This window comes from Diplotaxodon limnothrissa, linkage group LG19 (genome assembly GCF_057381915.1).
Source record: "Diplotaxodon limnothrissa isolate DT_005_m linkage group LG19, D_limnothrissa_male_GT1.1, whole genome shotgun sequence".
In the NCBI taxonomy this organism is placed as follows: domain Eukaryota; kingdom Metazoa; phylum Chordata; class Actinopteri; order Cichliformes; family Cichlidae; genus Diplotaxodon; species Diplotaxodon limnothrissa.
The window spans coordinates 30,944,894-30,967,240 of NC_140614.1; the positions used below are offsets into that span (position 1 = coordinate 30,944,894).

The following is a 22,347-nucleotide window of genomic DNA, read 5'->3' on the forward strand; positions in this document are numbered from 1 at the left end:
ATTAATAACTCCACTCTCTTTACTTGCTCCTCATCTTTGATAAAGGATTTGATTGGGTCTTCCAGCCTCTTTAAAATATGGATTTTTGATTTTATAGTCTGGCTGTCCAGGATCCCTCTAATGTTACTTTTTGGGATTTTTTGGAAACCAGCACTTTAGCACATGAGAGAAAACAAGGAAAGAGGAGCTGTTTCAACAGGAGCCGCTTTCCTCTGTGTCTGCCTCTGCTGAGTGATGAAGATTAAAGAGAGACAGAGAGAGAGAGGGAGGGCAAGATTAAAAGGGGACCATAGCTTGAGTGCAAGAGAGAGAAAAAGAGAGAAAGGGTGAAAGAAGGGAGGGAGGAAGAGCGCACGGAAGATAGCGAGCTATGACAGAGTGAGGGAGGGAGAGCATTTGCATAATGTCCTCCACCACAGTAAGTCCCTGAGGCTAGCCATGCTGGATAACAGAGGACCAATACTCTTAATTCAATCTCTTTATTTTTCTAATACTTCAGAAATTAATAATTCGTCCCCATTCCACCTCCAGCCACCCCCTCTCGTCCACAAAAACCACCGTGAGCGTCAGGCTGAGCTGCCTAAGTTTGTAACTTTAACCCAAGAAATTGATGTGAGCAGGCCTTGAGGCAGACCTGCTAATGAATGGATAGAGAGAGAAAGAAGAAAGTTAAAAGATGGTCTTTTATAAAGTAATTTAAGAAAATCCTGTTAGCTGGATCAAGTACAAGAGTATAATTTCTTAAAATGGGAAAAAGAGGAGCTTTCGCGCCTCTCCCGCACACTTAATAACAAAATTAAGGAGGTAAAAAGATAAAGAGACAGAATCAATTAGGGCAGGCCTGGTAAACAGTGCTTAATGTACAGAGGGTGGGATGGTCCGTGGAGGTGGGATGATGGGTGTGATGCTTAGGTGCTAATAACCCTCAGGCTGCTTTATGCCACACCACCTCTGACATGTCCCGGATGAGAACTGGGCTGGGTGAGATGAGAGGGGGAGGACACAAATGCAGCCGCCCTCACTGCCATTTTAGATAATTTTTTTTTTTAAAAAGGGGAAAGTATTCGAGCAGTGCATGATATACCGAACAATTCATTTTGGTAGTTTCAAACAAAAACGTCTTTTTGCAAGAAAATTAAACAACCACAGTCCTTTTTTTTCTACTTAATTTCAGTTTCATTGGCTCCTCTGTTGTAGCTTTCCTTCCCCACCAAGTCAATAGGACACCCCTTTCTGTTTCCCGATGACACGATCATTCTCCTATGGCACAGGCGTAGAGAGACACCCATCAAGTTGACAGCCTGTTAACCAGGCACTAAACACACTAGAGATAAGAGGAGATTATCAGACTGTTATTGTTCCAAAGGGGAGTCCTCTGTCACAGAGACCTGGCCAGGCTCAGTCAGTCAGGGAGCTGGGTTGATGGTACAGTGCCGGTGGTGATTATTTTTTGGGGAGAAGAGGATCCTTTGCCATTAGTTCCCTCTGTTGTAAGAAAACTGGAGTTTTTCCTCAGTGTGTCAAAATCAGATCAATCACACGAACAAACTTGTTTTGAAAATTATTTGTCACTTAACTAAAGTCATTGTTCATCGAGTATATGAACTCAGCATGGTTGTGTGCATGCTGAAAGTGGAAAGCAAGTGTTTTTAATGCAGTGTTTAAACAATTAAATCATTTTCTGCTTTAATAACACCAAAAATACCTTCGTTTTTTATCAAGTTGCACTTCGTTATTCCTGTGCAACATTTTTAGCGTTTACAGTTGTTCTTTTTGTAAGCTTGTACATCATGTGTGCTGATTATCATGAGTGGATTGGCTCACTTATTGTTAAAAAAAAAAAAAACTTGTATCTTTTGTCAGTTATTATTGAATTATTCCTGGTGTCTGTGTATTTTTTCATTATGCAGAACAAAAAGGGAAATTTCTCGTAGAATTGGAAACACTGCAAAGATATATAGAGTTATGATATGATTTCTTTTAAATTACTGCATTATTTACAATTATATATAATACTAATATATTAATGATATCCAGCACATAAATTATAGGGAATTTATTGTTGAAAATGACAAAGAATTAATTACAATGAAATTAAAAATAACCAAATTAAATTTCCAGCGTCTTATCTTGGGGATCTTTATAATTTGTATCTTTACCTTTGCACAGAAATGTGACTCTTTTGACCTTTTATCCAGCGCGTCACTTGTGTTCCACTTCCTCAGTAGATAAAAGCAAGGATGAATGCTCTCTGTGGGCATACCAAACACTGAGCATTATTTGATTCACATTCCCTTGGGTGTTATGACTGGGAAATAATTGTTCGTATTTGTATTTGTTTCTTTTAACTGTGGTGTGCTCTGGGAAATTCTTAATACCTTCTAGAGATTATACGGTAACTCCCAAACTCCCATGATTATAATTAAGCCTGACTTGGTTATAAAATGAGCAAATAGCAATTTAGTTTTGCATCGTGTGAGGGAGCATCTCTGTGTGTTCCCTGTGTCTCCGCACATCTTTACATTTCTAAATATACTTGTGATGGTGCTTGTGAGTTTGAATATATACATGCGTTGTGCATGTGTGTGTGTGTGTGTGTGTGTGTGTGTGTCAGGGGAAAGTGCTGCAGAGGAAATGCACATATTGAAAGTGTTTGTTTGGGCATGGAGACTGCTATCATCTTTCTTCTTGCAAAGAGAAAAAAAGAAGACAAAAAACACACACACACAAACATTCCCCCATCCATTCTTTCTCTATCTCGCACTCACTCTCTTCAGCTCTCTCCCTCTCTCTTTCTGTATCACTTACAAAGGCAGCCGTTTCCTCCAAAATGAGGCCACGTACGGAAGGTATGCAAATGAAATCATTGCTCGTGGATTAGAATGGGACACCATATACCCTAAATCATGATTGTCAATCATGGCTGGGGATTAAGGGATATGGGCTCACAGACCTAAAAAAGCAACATTTCCCCCCTCAGGCAGATCCCCATTGTGAGAAGCTCTGAGGAGGAGAGGGCTCCACAGGGGAGGAGAGCAACACTGGAGCACTAGTGCCCCCTTCTGTCTCATGTTCACCGCACCGTTTCATCATCAAACACAGCCAGCCTCAACAGAAATAAGAGGCTGGCACACACAAGCCTATTCATTTACATTCGATGTAGCCGCGGGCAAAAACTTGATTAGACAAACGCACATGCTTTGGTGATGCAGTGTTTCATCTTCAGTGGAGGAGAGAGAGAGACCTCATTTGTTTCTCTGGCAAGTGTGCAGGCTTGGTTCAACATCAGTGGGTTAGGAGGGCCAAAGGCCTTACAAACGTAACAGATGTTTGTTTGCCCTGTGAGTGAATGTGTTTAACACCAAAGTCCCTTAAACATCACAATCAATTTGTTTTTTATACCGTGATTTTAAAATGCTTCTGCAGTATTTTTCTTAGTCCTGCACGCACCAACATGCCAATAATGGAGTGCACTGTATGGAATTTAAGCATGTATTGTACACTATAATAGCAAGACTGGACCAGTTGCTAGAATTCCTGATAATTACCCATAATGCACAGTAATATTAAATTATATATTATAACGGTAAGTACATCTACATAAAATAATTAAGAGGAAATGTGCTTAATGTTGCTGCAACTCGAGATTCCTCCTTCATATTTAGGAAGTAGTGCAGCTCCTCACACAGAGACATGTTTAGTGGATTGTGTGTGCAGACCCCGGAGCCCTCAGCTAGAGTGCCAGTCTGTTCCTGTGGAGCAGTCAACCAGACAAACCCAGCCAAGAGAGAGCAAGGCACAGGGCCAGGAAATAGCACTGGAAGACACTCCACTACGGCAGAGAATTAATAGTGTTTTTAGGAGATGGGGAGGGTGGAGGAAGAAGGGCAAAAAAAAAAGCAGAACAAACAAACTACTTTGTGACATCTTCAAGAAACTGGTTGTGTATGATTGCAAGAATCAAGGGATTATTAAACCCCATTAGATAATAAAAGCGAGCAAAGGAGGAGAGTTGGCACCGTTCACATCCTGCACAGTGCAGCCCTCAGCTGCCCAAGACTGAAGGTGGCGTGGCACCTGTGCCTTTTTGGCCCTGGCATCGCATGGGCAGGAGGTCAAGGTCAGGGCAACATCTGCATCGCATCAGAGGGCCTGGATGTGTGCCACCAAAGTCTCTCACAGAGGAATTCTGAAGAATAGATTTGAAAAAGACCACAAAAGCCTTTCTTTGAATATCCACCATAGATGTATAAATATGAAGATCCCACTGTTTTAATAGTTTTTACTCCAATTCAGCTCATATGTAAACTAGCTAATCAGGATACAGTGATCCCATCTGTTGTGTGATTTCTAAACATCGCTCATTGTTTGCTTCGAAAATGCTAAGAACGGAGGACATTTAGTCAGACAAGATGTTCTCCGTGAGGCCAAAACACTCATGGATCTAGTCACAATTACTGCCTAATTTTAACAGGGGGGATCCTTAATCCCAGACTGTCTTCCACAGCGAGTCCACCTGAGTCATCTTTTCACTGGTGGGTAAAATAAACCAGAAAAATTGATATGAGCCACAAGCACACTAAAGAGCAAATCATTATGCATCATTAGGTGAAGATTTAGTTTAAACGTGTTTAGCAGGAATTAAGCAAAGCTGTTGTTGACATGGATTGACTGCTGTAATGCTTTATTGTCAGGGCTCCAGGAGGCAGAGAGAGGGACGGCCTAGTTGGGGAAGCAGCAATGCGCCGAAAGCAAGGATTTATGGGATATTGGGAGAACTAGCCGGGTGAGTGGACAAATAAGAAGCTACGGTCGATGATTTGGCAGAGGAGACAAAGGAGGGAGGGAGATGCATAAAGACAGCAAACAAATAGTGTCAGAGAGGATTCAGCTGTAGAATAAAATTAAAAGCATTGGTTAAAAACCAGATGCTTGAAATGTGCACGTAGAGAGGTTCTATTTGAAACTACTGTACTACAGACAGAATATAATTTTCTCACCTTCAAGAGATTTGGATTTGTGTGGATTAAAACCCCTTAGATTACAAAACAACCATTTTCAATGAGAGCCTCTTTCACTGACACCTGGCTAAACAAAGCTTGATCTAATAGCACGGTTTAAAGATTTAATTGCACAATGGAAAGGTCAAAACGATCGATATTGTAGGTATGAGGTATTGATGATCACAGTCCCGGTATAAATTCAAAGCTAACTGCACACATCTTGGCATGGTTTCCTTGCACGGGAGCAGATATTCTGCTATCTGAATACAAAAGCGGCGGACAGTTTCCTGTTAAAACAGGAAACAGTTTTAACAGAAAGTAAAAATCAAAAGTAGAACGACACGTTCACGGTCAGTTCAACCACAGTCTTTCTGCTGTCCTGACACCAGCGTATGTTTGTATGTGTTGGAGTCTTTATGTTTCTGAATGTGTATGCAAGAGCTGCTCAAACTGACGAGTAAGAGAGGACAGTCTTATCCAGCTCTCCAGTGTTGACAGTTTTACTAATCCCCTCCACCTGCTCAAACACCCACCCCAAAAAATACATCCCTCCCCCTTTTCCATGTGCCTGTGCTGGGAGTCCCTGGGGCCAGGCTGCGCCTCTGCCTTCGTCTCCACACCAGTTATCGTCTCTGGCCTGGCTCCGCTCCCCTAACCCCTTCCCGCGCCACACACATTAATCGGCGCAAAAACAAATAGTTTTCAAATGTTTGGAAAAGACCCACTGTTTGCATCAGGGCCTAACAAAATAATTTTTACAAGCTATCCAGTTGTGATTAGGGCTGAGAGAATTGAATTTATGTGGCATTGATAATATTAATATTAGCCTAATTAATTATGTTGTTTGAACTTGCACAGCACCGTGTGTACCCTCTACACAACACTAACCAGCCGGCGCTGGAACTGAGCTTTCAGCCATCTCTATCTCCCCAGCTCTCCCCCAGTCCATGACTACTGCACACAATTCATCAACTCGTAGATATCTAATCCCCTCTGGCTCTGCTCACTTCCTGAAGTCTAAGAAAGAACTTTACTCTGGTGGCAAGAATTCCTATGAATACTTGATGACTTCTATAGACAGACTGTTTCATCTCACTTTGAAAGTCACATTTGAAGAGAACTCAGCAAACTTTCTATTCACAGCTCCCCAATTTATGAAGGATATTCATAGACGGACAGTAATAAAATGCAACAGATTTTTATTGGGTCACTAATTAAGGTAAACAGCAGTACAATGAGAGCGACTTTGTATAAGAGACAGTTTTGGGCATTAGGTACACGACCCTTCGTCTTTCTCAGTGTAGAAGCTCCCTAATAAGCCCTGTGTGAAGAAGTCCCTTCTTGCTTGTTTCCTTAATCATTAGAGGTCCACACTGTAGTGTCTCCTGACCCAGAAACACTGCAGATCAGACTGACAATGTCTTTGGACTGTGTGCCCCACTGGATGAGCAAGTGTTGATCTGTGCAATTACAGTGACACATACTCAGTGACCCATCACACCAATCATCTAAGCCATAAAGAGACCACCCAAACCTACAGAGAGGTTCTCAGACCTGTTTGCAGCTCGGATCACACTACTCTGAGATGGCCTCTTGACCTGTAATTTGTGGTCAAGGGTCAAAGGTTATAGAGGTGGTCATGTGTCTCTCTTAGCCAGACAGACCTCAGATCTCATGCTTAGTCAGGCTGTCTCTGTCTGGTTTCCTACAGTTCATTACAAGGGGTAGCTGTCTGCAATGCACAGAGTGACTACAGCCTTGACTTTACAGTGTGATTGTTGACAGATTCCCTTTAAAGCAGCTTTCGGGTCCACTTCTGTGCACAGGTGCAGCCACAGAATTTATATTTTTGGCACAATAAAAAAAAAAGTGTTTCTTTTTAGATAACCATAGAAATGAGTAATGTCCATTTACTTAGATTTCAGATATCTTTGCCATAGATTAGTATTTAAAAACAATTGAAATTAAGTCAATAGACATTTAAATTTCTTCAGCTTGGAGAAATAAACAATGGGAAAAAAAGGTAAAATGCACACATTCAAGGAGCACTGGCCCTTGTCTCCATGACGCACAAAGCAATCCCAGTACAGTCTGTATGCTAGGGCCAGACTGATGCATTCACTGAAGCAGTAATGGGTATCTTCAAGATGCATCATCTCATCAAAGCATAATTTACTGGACGGAGCTCAGGGAGGTGTTGAAACAGTCATTAACTGAAGTGTCTACCGAGTCGAGCTGAACGGTAATCCACTCTGAGCTGGACGAAGGCGTGCAGGAGGTTTCGGTCCAGATTGGTTAGCTGCTCACCCGAACAGACCTGCTTCAGGTTATCAGGGGCAACCACCAGGAGGTTACAAAGGGCATGGAGTGTGTCAAAGAGCTGCAGCACCAGAGGGACCTGAACGACAGTGAAGTACAAGACTGTTTACATACTTTAGGTTTTTATACATTTAGATTAAATAAAAATGTCTAATATTTGCAGACTCTCTGTGAGAATTGCCAGTTTTTCCATATAATATAGTTAATTGTGAATAGATTAATTTAATTTATTTATTTGCTACATAACATGATACACGGGTCAAGTTTTTTAAACCTCTACATCAGTGTTGTCCCCCCCAACCTTAACCCTAGTCCCCATATGTTTTTGTTTGAGGTAAACAAACTGCGAGCAATAGTCTACAAAAATGCCAGATTTAGTAAAAATGACACAAATTACAATAAAATGCATACATGCAAATTTATATTTATAAATGCATATTCTTTTTTTAGTCATCAGAAGGTTAAAAAATCTAATTTTCTGAGAATTTTTAATGGTTCATCCTTTACGGGGTTAAATAATTAATAATTAAAATGAATTGTCTTGTGGACTTTTAACAGCTGTTCTGACAAAATAAGCAAATGTACACGTTAAACACGGAAAATTTACAATGCTGTTGGTCCATGTATGTTTAGACTGAATGTTTAACAAAGGAAAATAAGCAATCAAATAATCAATGATGGAAATAATTCTTATTTGCCACCCTTCTTGTTTGTACTGAAAGATTAACAAAGGATGCCAGAGCCTTTATTTTGGATTGGCCTGACCAGTTTATTTAATAAAACATCCCAGGTAGAGCCTTTGTAGGAAAAGCCATGTTTGCCCTGTGACCAGTGCATTCTGGACCTATGCTCCACCCCCCACCCCACCCCACCCCACACTCACCCTGAAGTCCTTGGCGCATCGTCGGTATTCAGCCACGTCGCAGATGGCCAGCATCCCTCCCATTGAGCTGTAGCTGTATTGCTGTAGATGCTCATGGATGAGCCGGTGGAAACGAATGCCCAACTCCGTCAGCACTGTGTCCACATTTTTCCCATCCATGGACTTCCGCACGTGCTCCACCTGCCGACTGACGTAGGCACATACCTTGGAGCAGGCCTGTCAAGGTGGGGGGTACACGAGGAGAAACATGGAAAACACGTTCAGTCCGACACACTATCTGTATTTAGTCGAAGAAAAACTAGGTGTGGATTTGATTTGCAAGTTTCCTTTGCTAATTTGTTTAGTTTTGAATGTGAGCTCCTTAAAGCGAGCTGAAGATTTTTCTCTCTTACTGTAGTGTACTGGATCATGACATTGTTTTCATCCTCAGGCCTGAAATCTGTCTTCTTCTGCTCTGTTGCCAAGATGTGCTTCATCTGGCCCACCATGCAGTTTAGTGTTCTGTGTGCAGCAGGGAGAAAGATTAAAAACAAAACACCCATAAATGTCTTTTAAAACTACTTGCTATTTCATTACAGACAAAGTATTAGAAACACACAGACCTGTCGATTCCTGTGTCCAGTTTCACTTCCATCTGCTCTATCACCTCTTTTTTCTTGTGCAAACACTCTGCCAACTTTGGAGATGAGCTAAAATCAGATTAGGAAAGATAAATTCAGGAAAATCTTTTTACTAGATGAATAAAAGGTTCATCATCTTTAACCCTTAACTGACCTTATCAGAGGCATGAGCTGGTCATTAAACTGTTTGTCAAACAAATGAAAGATAGAGTTCGCCTGCTGAACCACATCCAGGAAGTACAGGTTGGCATTCTTTGCATCAGGTGAGGGAATTGCTGTAGAAGAGAAAGAGAGAAAGCCAGACGATAGGAAAAAAAAAAAGTGGGTGAAAGCATGAATCAACATGATTCACAAAGAGCAGAAAACCACTAGTGCCTGATGTCTACTTCTTGGCATTAGAGAAATATAATGCATGAAGCAGAAATTCTCAGTAATGCTCTATTTCAGTGTCAGACAGTGAGGAGAAAGTAATCAAACCACAGGGACATCAATGATCCATTTCCTTAATGCAGAATGTACCTAACGAATTGAGCACTGGGATGTACCAAATGCATGTTTAGTTCCACTGTAGCTGGCTGAAAATGATAAGCTGCTCCCTTATTATACAGTCCCATAGAAAATGTAAAGAAGTGCCAAAAGCGCAGCCTGCATGGCATCAAGGTAACTTGGATTTTTCACTTTTTCATATGGAACAGACATTGGTGTGTCGAATCAAAAACGGAGGATGTGGCCTGCCAGGTAACATACTTGATGGTTTCAACTCATGTGGAGCAAGGAGAATGATGATGGATCTTCCACATGCGGCTAAGAAATTGGGATTTCTTTTGTCTTTGATAAAATGATTTGTGTCTGTCACTATGTGTTAGTTCAGTGATAGACTGGTGCCTTGTCCAGCGTGTACCCTGACTCACCGAATGACAGCTGGGTTAGGCTTCCCGCCAGCACTGAATTCGATGTGTTTCCAGCTTCCTTTGTTAGTGTTTTGTTACAAATAAATGTAAGACAGAAATATTGTATTCATCTGGTTTTCCACACCTAATCTGCTCTGGTTCAACAGTTTGAGAACCACTGGACTAGACCATTATCAAAGTTTCACCAGGATGGCTGCTATTATTTAACAGTCTGCTGGCTGTTTGATTGAAAAGCTTTTCTTACAAGATGGCAAGGAAGACCTGGATCATCCTTGCCAGTAAATTAAAAGTTTTAGTTTTAGGACACAGCTATAGTGAACACTGCAGACAAACATTATGGTTTTAATGAGCTAAGTTGGATTTACCTGAGAGGCCAATCTCTAAGGCGTAATCAATGTGTTCTACACAAAGGTGGTCAACCAGTAGCAGGAAGATTGAGAAGGCATTCTTGGGCAGGTCAGACGGGTCTGAAAGCTGTGTAACATCAAAGAAAAATATGCATTTAAACTTTTTCAAAAAACACAAATGCAGTACAGTTAGCGCACCGCTAGTAAACATAGGGCAGAAAAGCCTCACCCTGTGGCATCTCTCAAAGGCATGGCGTGTCTCCTGCAACAAATTGACAACCAGCTCCGGAGAGAGAAAAGTCTCTCCGTGGGTGTCAATGCTAGGGCCCAATGGAAGATTGGTGCGTTGTCTGATCCGTTCCTTCAGATCTTGAATACTGTTACAAAAAACAAAACTTAAATTATGTTTTGTTTTTTTACCAGTTAATCTTTTCTTTGTGTAAAATCAAATGTGTAAAAGTCTGACCTGCCAGCACCCACTGGCCGTTTCTGGTGATTCTTAGAGTCGTAGTATCGCTGCAGAATCATGGCACCTCGAGTGCGAAGGTATTCTCTCTCCATGTCAATGTAACTTTCCAAGTATGAAGAAAAAATGCTCTTAATCAGCTTGGAGAGGAACGTATGCTTGTCTGAGCCCAGGTTGAACTCTGTGAGCTTTGTGGCTAATCCTGTGGTCCTTCAAAAGGGAAATAATCAGAGTCATAAACAAGAACAATGGTTTCCGGGTACCCATGAAGTGAACTGAATTAAAAGTCAGCAAGTTAATTACCTGGTGTAAAGGTCATAGAGATTCTTGAGGTATTGTTCTACATCTGAGTGTCGAGTTTCATCCAGTTTTTCTTTAACATGTGCCTGCAGACACAAAGCCAGTTAAATATAACCAAAGACAGAGTAATACATCAAACTCTTCATTTCAGTAGAAATACCTGTAATTTGTTCTCAAAGATGTTCTGGATGAGTTTGGCCATGACAGTCTCAGGACTACTGAAGACCTCGCCCACCTGCTTATTGACCCTCTGGCAGAGGACTGCCGTGTCCTCAAACACGTCATTCCTCACGTAGGCACCCTTACAAAGACAGATGACATCAGCAACATGTAAATGTCTGCAGATATTACTTGAAGCAATACTACCAAGTGTAAGAGGAACTTTACACACTCACCTCCTGACACTGCTTGATGTAGACGTCCACACAGTGTGCATAGCCCTTTTACGAAAAGACACAAGCATTACATCGCTGTGCAACATTTCAAGGAAGTGCTAAAAATTTAAATCATACATGATTAATATGAACAGAATGGGAATCACAATTATCCAATTAATTTGACCAAAGGTCAAATGTGGACACTGAACCCATTTTCTAGGTTACCTTGAAATGTAATAGAACTGCTGCAACCTCCCGCATACGTCCAATCTCACCCCTGCGCTGAGCTGCAGTGAACTCCTGGATTAACTGCCGCTCCAGGTCATGGTATTTACCTGGTTAGAAAACCAAACAACCACCAATAAATTATTAGATTTTATATTATATTATTACAAAGGATTACTAGGATTTCTGATTTGACTACTCATAAAATGTGGCCTGATATTCATCTAAGTCACAGACACCAATAAACACAAGCTGATTAAATTAATGATACACAAACAGTTGTACTTCATGTGATTTAAAAATCAACACAGTGCAGGCTGGAAAAAGGAATTAAACGCTTAAATTTAGTTATGCATCTTAATGGCAAAAACCTCCATCAGATGAGGATGGTGTGCATCAGCACACATCAGCATGCCCCCATTCGGAAGCCAAAAAAAGTTTACAGGTCACATCCTACAGCATAAACATAAGTCAACTTACATAAGTCCCATTTTCCTCAGTTTTTCCACACTCCACAGTTTCATATAGAGACACCTTTATTGTGAAATGTCATTGTTTCCCCCTAGATTGGGAGACATCCAGGCCCCGAGATAGAAAAGAGTATACCGATGATCTAAGGGTTGAGTGCTAATGTACTTTCCTCTTTGCACAGACTTTTGTGTGTATTTGTGTTTATTATTAAAAAAAAACAAACACCAAAAAAACAACTTCTTTCTCATTAGTCCAGGAAACACTGATCAACAAGTGTTCTGGGATACCTAAATGGACTTCAGTAACCTTGACATATTGCACAAAGTTGTTTTGTGAGGGCAGAGGTTCCATTTGTCCTTCCATCAGCACACTGTCATTTACTGTTTTTCTTAGACTGGAAATAACGTTACAGAAACAAACATTTTTGCAAAGTTTTGATATTTCTGCAGGTGTTTTCTGTAAGCCTTGTTTGGTTTTTTCATTCTTTATGTACACACACTTTTGCTCCTGGTCTGAACTCTGTAGTACATTCACTACTCATGACAGCAGCATCAGGCCTGGACAGATGACCACCCGGGTCTTCAGAAATACTTTTACAGGCTTTTTAATGTTCGGACCCATGAAAGTTGTTGAGACTGAGGGATGGTTAAAACAAACAGTGTTTGTTTAACTTTAATAAGGTTTTCTTCATTGGAGCAGTGACTCAATATTCAATGTTCAATAATGTTTCTTCAAATGAAGAAAACTTGGTCATTCCAAGTAGTTTACAATAGAAACACTAAATGTGGGTGACTGTCAAAAACTTACTTGCAATTTTTGCCTTGACATCTGCAAACCTGGCAGAGAAAAACAGTAAATCAATATCAATGACATTTTAATCTATATACTAGTAAAATAAAAAAGTAGACTATTTTTAGAAATCACATGATGCTGTAAAGATTTAGTGTTGCGATTACACTGAGAGGAACAAAAGTAATACTCTGCGTTCCTCTTGTATGTCACTGCTTTTGTCTAAAGCTGCCTTCAGGATGCCTGACTCACCTGTCGAATGGCAGCTCCTGGGCAATGAGATGCAGCTTCTGAATGATATCAGCAGCTTCCTTAATCTGAGGAACAGAGAAAAAGTGAGAGTGGGTATGTATGTGTGTTTATGAGAGAGAGATATCAGGTGATGGAAAAAGAGTGAGAGCACAGCGGGACCATGTGAAGTGGACATCCAGAGAAAAAGTGGGCAGGCCGCCGGCAGTGTTTCCCCTTGGGGGATCATCATCTTAAAGCAGCCCTCCTCCACCTTCCCGTGTTGAACAGGGAGCTGATAACAGACAGGCTGCGCTCACCTGGGCATCGGCAGCAGCAGCAGTGGAAGTCCTGACTTAGCAGCACATCCAACTCTTTATTGGCATGCCTTTTCTGAATAGGCTGTAATCCCACAGGAGTCTAAATCGCCTTCAATAATCTGTCCGTCCAGGGATATCTGTCTAAAAAAAGGGGGCCCTGTCGAGAGCCGCCCCACACCCCCATACACACCCCCACCCCTCCTGACATACTGAAAAAAAAGCCCCAGACCTACGAAAGGCCCGCCGTCCGCAACTCCTCTGTTCCCGCAGATGCCTGCCTCAGCTAACATCATTACTCTGCTCCCGTGAGGAGGATCCAGCCTTTCTGCTCGGCGAAGGTTTTCTAAGTATCTGTCCCCCAGCTAAGATTAGCTAAATCCCATGTAAGTAATGTAGCCGTCTCCCTGCAGTCAGGGTTTAGCAGCACTTGTCTCCACGCTGGCGGCCCAGCCCTCCCTTTCAGAAGGATTAGCAAAGCCATCCCCCTTCAGCTATTCACTTGCAGCTTTCCTCTTTTCCCCCTCATATGGAGGTATGCTCAGGAAAAAGGAATCTGGACAGATATTTCTGCATGCCTTTCCAGAAAACCAGCTCCATCTCCAGCTTTCGTTTCTGGGATTGACCCCCAGACACACTTCTCAGCATCCGCTAATGACATTCCTACTAACAAGAATAAATCTAAAGCATCTCAGTCGCTCTGCTGTCACTACAAAACTGCAAAATCAAACTTTTGGCCACTTGTCTAACATCGAAAAGGCCTCTGTGTAGACTGACACTGGGTAAAAGTGTGCATATCTTTTCCCAGGATGTATGTCACCAGTGCCCTTGCATGCACCACCTTGCTACAAGCTCTCTTCTGCTGTAACGTGACACAAAGCTGAGGGCCATCCAAATTCTCTCTCCCAGACAACCTACTGTAAATGCAATTAGTTTTGACATGAGCATGTTGACATCCATGTTAGTCAATCAGCCAGCTATTGTCAGACAGCAAATGACAGTTTATTAATCCAAATTAGTCGAGGGATCCAACTAAAGGGATAAACTTAACAAATTAATATGGATGGTTTACCTCGTAATCCTGTTCATTCTCACCTCCAGCAGTATCACAGCAGGGGGCCCCCGACAGTGGTCACGCATACACACCTCCACTGATGTGAAGGGAAAGAACATGTGCAGCATACTTACCTTGTCTGGGTTGTTAAATACATCGCTGCGTAGGTCTCCATCCAAGAACTCGTTGAAGTAGGTCATCAGACGCTGAGCTTCTACAGCTCTCTGGCGAGGCGTGTTCACCCCCTCCAGCTGGTCCCCCAGGTGACAAACCTTAGTGGCCACATAGCTGATGTGCTCGTCGAGCTCTTGGAAATGCTGAAAGGCCACCTGATATCATGCAAAACAAAGAGGATGTGAAATAAAAAACACACAGAAAAAAGTTTTTGGAATGACAGATAATATAATCTTTGACAGCTCAAGGGCTTTGCAGTGGGTGTGATTGGCTCCTTTCACCACACAACACACCTGGTTGCTTCTCTGCAAGTCTTGAACTTTGTGGGCAAATTCCTTGGCCTCACGATGACACTGATGCTCAAGCTTCTCCACCTTCCGCTGGATCTTCTCATCCAATTGCTTCAACTCCTCAATGTGGTTCTGAAACTCCTCCAACAGCCTTTAATGGGGGAAAGAATGCATGTAAGTTTCCACTTGGTAGTTCTTCAAAAAAAAATAACAGGTAAAAGATGCAGAAAATGCCCTTAGTTTAGAATAGTAATTTGGTACCGCAAGGTTAAATCTGTCCCACTGACCTCACAGTTACAGTTAATAGTTAAAGAATAGTGCCAGATGCTTAATTCCTGGGTCCCCAGGCTTAAGAAGCTCTGAAAACTAGCAGCTTCGTCAGCTGCATTTTAAGTGCCACCAGGACTGCAGAGCAAATGTTCTAAGTCAGCACCACATTTCACAGAGTAGGAAACATCCCAAAATGATGAGTGTATAATCTTCTGACTAATTCCCTCAGCACTGGCTAGAGCTTAAAGACATCTCCCATCCTTTCCCAACAGACACTCATTCCCTGGCTGGTGACTCACAGTATGGTGGCCTCCACAGATATGTTGTCTCTGACTTGTAGCTAAGAGTATCCGAGGAGGTGGCGGCAACAGTTTGTGTAGTGAGAAGATAAGCAGGATGCATCTGTGGCACAGTTAAACTGCTGTGGCATTTTTGCTTACGAGATGCAGGCCTGTCCCCAAATATAAACATCACAACAAATATGGGGGAAAAAGATGCAAAAGACTTTAATATTTATTTCTTGTTTTTCTCCAACCCGAAACTTTAAATGAGTGGAGAGGAGATCCAGGTGAGCTTTGTGAAGGACAGCTTCTTTAGAAAGTCAGTCTGTTGACTGTTATAAAATAATACAATGACATAATGTAATTGAAACACTAAAATCTCAAATATAATGAATTATTTCCAAGTATTTTAACAGGAAGCTTACCCTAAATTATTATTAAAATATGTTTACTGAGAGAGAAGAAGATGGTTTATGTGTATTTAATGGCTACAGAGAGAAAATGGTCTTGATTACAGTCTAATTAATTTAATTAACTGCTCAAAAAATGAGTGGCACTATGGCTAGAAAGACAGTATGCATGGTTAATGCTTTCCATTTGTAAAAGTTGAAATATTAATTCATGAATAAGGCATCCTTTTGAGAACATATTTATTATTATAATAACTAAAAATAATCAATTAAATTTTACTTCCTTTTCAATAAAGATAATGGATGGAAGGAGATCTTATACGCTATATAATCTAAAACTTTGAGCTAAAATGTGGTGCATGTAATTCTTATAAACTACGACCTTATATTAAGGATAAGAGAGATGCTACTGCATATGTAAATGACAAGTATCTATAGTACCTTTTGGGGTCAAACGCCTCGGCTCCTCCTTTGGAGCCTCCCCCAGGAGTCCTCCATGCCAGCCTTTCAATGTACTCATCTGCGTCAAAGGGCTCCTAAAGGGGGGAAAAAGCAATGGGAGAAAAGTCACTTGGCCCAAAATACTACAGTCGTCTACAAAAGGATGGTAAAAGATTACAAGATCGGGTAAATTGTAAAAGGTTACTAAAGTTACCTGTGCTGATTGTATTGCACACAAACAGCCAACAACATTGCTATTTCCTCGAATAAGCGAACTCATACAATTAGACAATACGTGTCCTCTTTTCTCACACTTTAACAACAAGAAACCAACGTTTCTCCTCAATGCTTGAGTTATTATTAATTCTTAATTACGCACTCAATTGATAAATACGGTCGGCACTGTTAGGGTACCGTTAATTGTAGTTAGCCCCTTAGCTAGCCTGAAAGCTAACACAGCTACCCGTTGTCATTTTACCTCGAACAGATGAGCTGTCGTCGCCATGTTAAAGATTCAGCTGGCGGCGCGATGAGATAAAACCTAGGAGATGGAACTCAAAGCCGACTTCTGCATTGATTTGGTGGTTTCGTACAGTTTTGCCCTTTGTTGACAGCTAGCTGGTTGGCGATCCAGCTTCCTGTATGGGAGAGAAGGGTGGGGACAGCCGCTTGGAAGTGCGCAAGCGCATTTGTCAGCTGATTGGACGTAGTTGTCACATGAAACAACAAAAGCAGGAAGTAAGTAGCAAGCATCAGCGATGTTCATACAGCGAGGCAAAAAATGAATTTAACACATGCACAGGGAGATTTAAATATTAGATTTTGACGCTTTTGTTTTTCCCCCATAAAGTCGGGAGTTTGCTGTAGCCGGAGAAATGACTGTACGTGGTTTGTGGATTATTTCTCACGAGAATGGAGGAAATCTGTCAATACGCTTTTCTAGGTTTGTGACTTCTAATTATTGTCACATATATGCTAACATAACATATTTTTTTCGGATTACTTATAGATCGCTGTGTTTTGTCATGTCTTGTGTCTCCTTCATCAGGAGGTTTTCCACCGTGGAGCACCGTGCAAAGAGCCTGGCAGGTTCCTCATATGTAGCAGTCCCAGAGGAGAGTACTTTCCTGCAGCTCCTGCTCACTGAGCTGGGGCTTTCAGACTCAGGTAAGAATTATGTAGCCCTCAGAGATGACTGTCTTTACCGTCCACGGTCACCAGCCCTGGAGCTGCATGTGGATGGACCTGCAAAAGGAATACTTTGGCCTGTGTTGACTGTCTCGCAAGGGCCTCTCATTCTGGCGTGTCTGCCTTTAGTGGATGTCCCTCCTGATCCGCGGCCACCTCTGGCCAGTCTGCTGTCAGTCTCACAGGGTCTCACACTTCTGGCAGGCCTACAGACTTTTCTCCTTGGCTCAGGGAGTAAGCCTGATAGTGAAGGGCTTGGCTCTCGTCTGGCAATGGTGCCCTCAGTCCTCCTGCAGGTTTGTCCACTTGGCACACCCCTTGATGTCCCCCTACCTGGGACACCCACAGCGCCCACTTCTGTTGGAACTCAGAAACAGCCAGCCTGGAAGACAGGACTACACCGAGGTCGAGCTGTGGTTAACGTTGGACTGATAGAAACAGTGCGGTCCATGCAGTATGGTAATCGAAGCAGACAGGACCTCTGGGATGTTTATGGCACCGTGACATGCAAAGTAAGTCCGCAATGTAAAAAAAGTGATTAATGTTATAACTTCTGGAAATGATTTATTTAGGATTATTCTACATTTCTACCCTTCTTTCAACAGTGTGAAGTGGAGGGGGTGCTCCCAAATGTGACAGTGACTCTATCACTGCCACCAAATGGTTCTCCACTGCAGGACATCCTGGTCCATCCCTGTGTCACATCTCTGGATTCGAGTATCCTGACTGCCAGCAGTGTGGATAATTATGATGGCTCAGCTTTCTCCGGGCCATACAAGTTTCCCTTTTCCCCTCCTCTAGAGCCCTTCAGACTATGCAGCTATACTTCTGAGGTATGCATACAAATTCCTTGCAGATATGTTTTCATCTTGTAAATGATTTCTGCTAAAATCTTAATTTCTCACCAGGTTCCTGTTCCACCCATACTTGGTTCATACCAACTAAAGGAAGAGGAGAACCAGCTTCGCGTGTCAGTAACCCTCAAACTTCATGAGAGTATAAAGAACAGTTTTGAGTTCTGTAATGCTCACCTGCCATTCTTTAACAGGTAAACTACACAAAGTTCAAAATCACTATTTCCTCGTGCTTTATGCTTTCTTTACAAGCATAATATGATCCAGTCATAAATATAATTACTGAGAGCCCTTTTAGGAGTTTAGAAATTGTTGAAAAATCAAATGCACATATGTGTGCAGGAAAATTTTTTTTAATGGAAAACTCTTTTAAATGTTTTTAAATCTAATTTAGCAGAGTTATAGTATCTTGCTTGTGTGTGAGAGACTATTAAACAAACTGCACTGTAATTCAGCTGTGTTCTGTAACCTCTGTTAAAAAAATCCGATTTAATTGATTGTCTGCATACTGTCTCTGTGTGCACTGTGCAGGGATCAAATGGGTGTTGTAGATATGAAGGTAAGCTCTGGACAGTTGGATGTTTCAAAAGAGAAAAACCTGCTTGTCTGGGTCCTGGGTAAGCGTTATGCTTCAGACTCTCCCTATAAGAGACAAAATCCCTTTCACTGCATCTGCATACTTTAAAAAAAATGGATGACTATTTTATTCTCAATGATATGTAGGGCAAAAGTTCCCAAAGTCTCGTGAGGTTACGATGGAGGGTAAGATCAACTTTTCTGGACCAACACCAGGACCTTCTGACCCACTCTGCACAAAACTTACTGCTTATGTCAAAGTAAGTTATTATGTTTCATAATTACCAGTAGCCAAGGATCGTCACCCATACTTACTACTTTATGGTCTTCATGTACTACTCACATTAATGTAAGACGAGATAAAAAGATTTATTACTCCTCATCAGTGGCTTTTTTCTTCACAGTTGCATTTCAAAGTGCCTGACATGACGTTGTCTGGGTGTTATGTTGACCAGCATTCGGTGCAGGTTTATTCTTCTGCCAAGCCACGGATTGTAACATGTAAGCTTACAGTAAAAAAAAAATTTTTTTTATAAATATTTGTCTCTTGGGTGACCCTAACAACTGTGTCTGTCCTGCCCTCAGCCCGAGAACTTCAGTCCAAAGAGTACTACATATGGAATTCAACAGGTACAGCTCCGGTATCTTCTGGACAGATGATGATGTAGGATGGATTCACAAAGAGGGGCTTTGTGGACACTGCACTGTGTATTAAAGAGACTGAAAATACTGTAACGCACACACAGTGATGTACGACCCAGGACCCAGCGTCCCGGGTACAGCTGAAAGTAAAGAATTTTGACCCAGTTAAATTATTATTATGGTACCCTGTTTTACAGGAGAGTTATTATCTATTATCTACTCACATGTGCAAAGGCACTTCACAATATGCAAAAATCAACTGGATTACTGCTTTTAAAGAACTACCTGCACCTGCAGTTCAACTTCTTTTATCCCCCAGTCTGCCGCAGATATATCCCATTGCAGACACAAGGGCCACCCCTTGCTCTGACAGTCGCACTTCAGTGACTCTCCATCAGCCGGATAATTAGCAGCTGGGGCCTTGTCATCAGCTGTTGTAGGCCTGGAGTAGAGGGGCGGCTGGACTGTGAAAGGGAAGCCTGATTCGGCCAGTGTCTTGGCGACAAAACCTTCTCTTTTGAGCTGGCAGGAGTCCACACCCATACCAATCACTGGCCCCCACCTCTTTTGACCTCAGCTTTGCCCTGTCAACTAGTAGCTAGCTGAAACACACAAACTCTCCAGCCTGACTGTGATTGAGCGCTGACCCTCGGGCCCTTTGAGACTTGAAAGCTGTCGGTCTCATTCTGTGAGCAGGACCTGCCTAATTGGTGAAAAAGTCACAAGGATGGTAACTGTTGAGTTGCCTCTCGAGGTTACAGAGGAGGTTTTTTAACTAATTTATGGTGCAGCCTGCTGTAAATGATTTTGATCTTTTATTGATGTAACACAATCATCAGAGTAACCCTCTATGTATGCTTCAATGCATAGATAAAACGGCTCAAATCGGCGTTTGGTTCCAAATGCTTCCCTCAGTTTATCAGCACATTACCTGAACTATGCATGTAACATTTCTACTACACAAGCTCCACCTCTGTGCATTAAGTTGAATGAATAACTAGCTGATGAAGGGTTAAACCAGAGGAGATTGTGTCCCAACTATTCCACAGCAGCCAGACTCCTCTGAGTGGCCTCATTGTCTGCCATTGGCCTCTTGTGCCCCTTGCTGGTCCAAATGCTACATTCTCACGTGGATTTCCACTCAGAAGGCTGACCATGACCAATCCTCTGTCAATTGGAACCAATTGCTCACACGGCATCCTTCACCTTCTTTTTATGTAGCAGTATGGAGTGGCAGACACCGAGACCTCTCGGCTCTCCCCCTCCACGATGATTTGGCTTTAAGGCCCAGTGTGTGTGGTTAGCGAACTGGAAAAGGAGAAGGGTTTTTTTTTTTTTTTTTTTTTTGAAGAGTTGGGCCACTCTAAATCTCCTCAGTGTCGCAATATGTGGTCAGTCTGGCTCCTCAAGTCTGCAGTTAGTGGCCTCTCACTGGCAGACTTTGCTTTGTTGATTGAATAGCTTGCTAAGTAGATGGACTCATTTAATGTGTTGCTCTGCTCCAGTGCCTTCTGTCCATACCTCTGGGCATTCAGCTGAATTGTTCATTTATTTGAAATGTGTTTACTCTTGCATACATGCATACAAGAAACAGATTTACACTTTACTCCTGTAATAATCAAAATAAAGATCATGTGGGCCAAACGCAGCATTTTGGATTGTTACAAATCGTTTAAAACATCATGAAGTTTGGATACTAAAATGTTTTTGCACACCCACAAAAGAATTTGCAATTAAATGCCAAAAAATGCTTCCCACTTCTCTGTGGATGTTTGAGTTACTGTGTGTCCCTCAGCCCAATAATGACACCCAGTGGCAGATTACAATAAAAGTCACATTAGCATGTATTTATGTCTTTAATACATTTAATAAAGTGAATTTCTTCTGTTTAAATAGTTCTACCCAACCACTGCAAGATTATCACTGCTGATTAAATTCCTCCTGCTGTGTAGTGTTCATTTAACACGCTGGGCCTGGGGACCAAGCAATTGAAAGCTTCTGTTGTTCCAGGTGTTTGGTAGGAGTCCAGTTCCTCTCAGCCAGTCTAAGTCTGCTTAGAGTCGGCCTCAGGGAGGCCACTTCATAAATAATGGTAGAATTACTAGCTTCCTGTTTTCAGTCTGAGCGTGCATTTGCTTTTAAATAACAGAATATATCTGCAGACTGAAAGGTTGTTGTTGTTTTTTCTTTTGCACTAACTTTTATCCCAAATGTCTAATAATGGACCAGAAACCTAAAAAGAAAAAAAAAGTCGATTCAAACCTCTTTTAGCTAAATAGTTCATTTTTGGATGTTTGTTGTCAATATTGCAGGGAGGCTGAAGTCAATGTTCCAGCAGTTTTTCTCACGTCATCGCATTTCTTTCACCAATAGAGGGCGCCATAAACTCAGTCATGAAAGCCAGAACATGCAGTAGCTTCCAAACATCAAAAAGTTTCATCATATTGTTAATAAAAGTTGGTTCCAGAACACGCATGGCAACTTTGTTATCATTTCTGAAAACTGAAATTTGGTATGATAGCTTAAAGATCCCGCTTCTGCTTCTTATCCTGCCTATCTGACCGTTTCATCCTGTGACCTCTGTGCACTTTACTTCAGTTCTCTGCATCAGTTTCTCTTCAGTTGTCCAGTTTTCCATTTTGTTTTGCTGTTTTCAAAAACATCTGCCATCTCCAGTTTGTTGTGTGTGTGTTTTTTCCTTTAGTCTGTGCTACATCATGAACTCTTTCTTCTTTGACTGTATGATCTAGCTTGCGTTGTAGCTGTTTTTCTGGACAGGTTACACTTCAAAACCAAAGGAAGGGAAAGATATTGGCTCCAGAAGGCAGCCGGGGTTCCCATTTCTTGTGGTCTCATTCCAAAAGATGTCTCTCTCAGTGGGTTCTCACGAGTTTCAGCTTCTGGATGCCTT

The 22,347-nt window shown here is 41.8% G+C and overlaps 2 protein-coding genes across 2 annotated transcripts; one reads left to right on the top strand and one right to left on the bottom strand.

Moving 5' to 3' along the window:
- Positions 1 to 6,197: 6,197 nt before the first annotated feature.
- Positions 6,198 to 16,851, bottom strand: exoc5 (exocyst complex component 5). Its single transcript, XM_085342520.1, has 18 exons — positions 16,655 to 16,851; positions 16,177 to 16,271; positions 14,778 to 14,925; positions 14,445 to 14,639; positions 12,964 to 13,028; positions 12,730 to 12,758; positions 11,452 to 11,561; positions 11,245 to 11,289; positions 11,010 to 11,150; positions 10,853 to 10,935; positions 10,550 to 10,759; positions 10,313 to 10,460; positions 10,102 to 10,210; positions 8,980 to 9,100; positions 8,808 to 8,894; positions 8,598 to 8,706; positions 8,206 to 8,421; positions 6,198 to 7,401 (listed from the first exon to the last, which is right to left on the bottom strand). The coding sequence occupies exons 1-18, from the start codon at positions 16,679 to 16,681 to the stop codon at positions 7,213 to 7,215; spliced, it is 2,127 nt and encodes a 708-aa protein (XP_085198646.1). The 5' UTR covers positions 16,682 to 16,851; the 3' UTR covers positions 6,198 to 7,212.
- A 129-nt stretch (positions 16,852 to 16,980) lies between these two features.
- On the top strand, positions 16,981 to 19,849 carry ap5m1 (adaptor related protein complex 5 subunit mu 1). Its single transcript, XM_085343046.1, has 8 exons — positions 16,981 to 17,119; positions 17,225 to 17,876; positions 17,970 to 18,197; positions 18,273 to 18,412; positions 18,750 to 18,835; positions 18,942 to 19,054; positions 19,199 to 19,295; positions 19,380 to 19,849. Exons 1-8 carry the CDS (start codon positions 17,052 to 17,054, stop codon positions 19,460 to 19,462), a joined length of 1,467 nt encoding a protein of 488 aa, XP_085199172.1. The 5' UTR covers positions 16,981 to 17,051; the 3' UTR covers positions 19,463 to 19,849.
- Positions 19,850 to 22,347: the final 2,498 nt, after the last annotated feature.

What these genes read in the sequence shown, in the direction of transcription:
- exoc5 (XM_085342520.1), bottom strand. Translation starts at nt 16,681, where the DNA reads ATGGCGACGACAGCTCATCTGTTCGAG. An exon ending in CAGCTCATGCCTCTGATAAG is followed by an intron (nt 8,895 to 8,979) that starts GTCAGTTAAGGG and finishes ATCTGATTTTAG; the next exon opens with CTCATCTCCAAAGTTGGCAG. An exon ending in CTGGACACAGGAATCGACAG is followed by an intron (nt 8,707 to 8,807) that starts GTCTGTGTGTTT and finishes TGCTGCACACAG; the next exon opens with AACACTAAACTGCATGGTGG.
- ap5m1 (XM_085343046.1), top strand. Translation starts at nt 17,052, where the DNA reads ATGACTGTACGTGGTTTGTGGATTATTTCTCACGAGAATGGAGGAAAT. An exon ending in TATGCAGCTATACTTCTGAG is followed by an intron (nt 18,198 to 18,272) that starts GTATGCATACAA and finishes ATTTCTCACCAG; the next exon opens with GTTCCTGTTCCACCCATACT. An exon ending in CAAGCCACGGATTGTAACAT is followed by an intron (nt 19,296 to 19,379) that starts GTAAGCTTACAG and finishes TCCTGCCCTCAG; the next exon opens with CCCGAGAACTTCAGTCCAAA.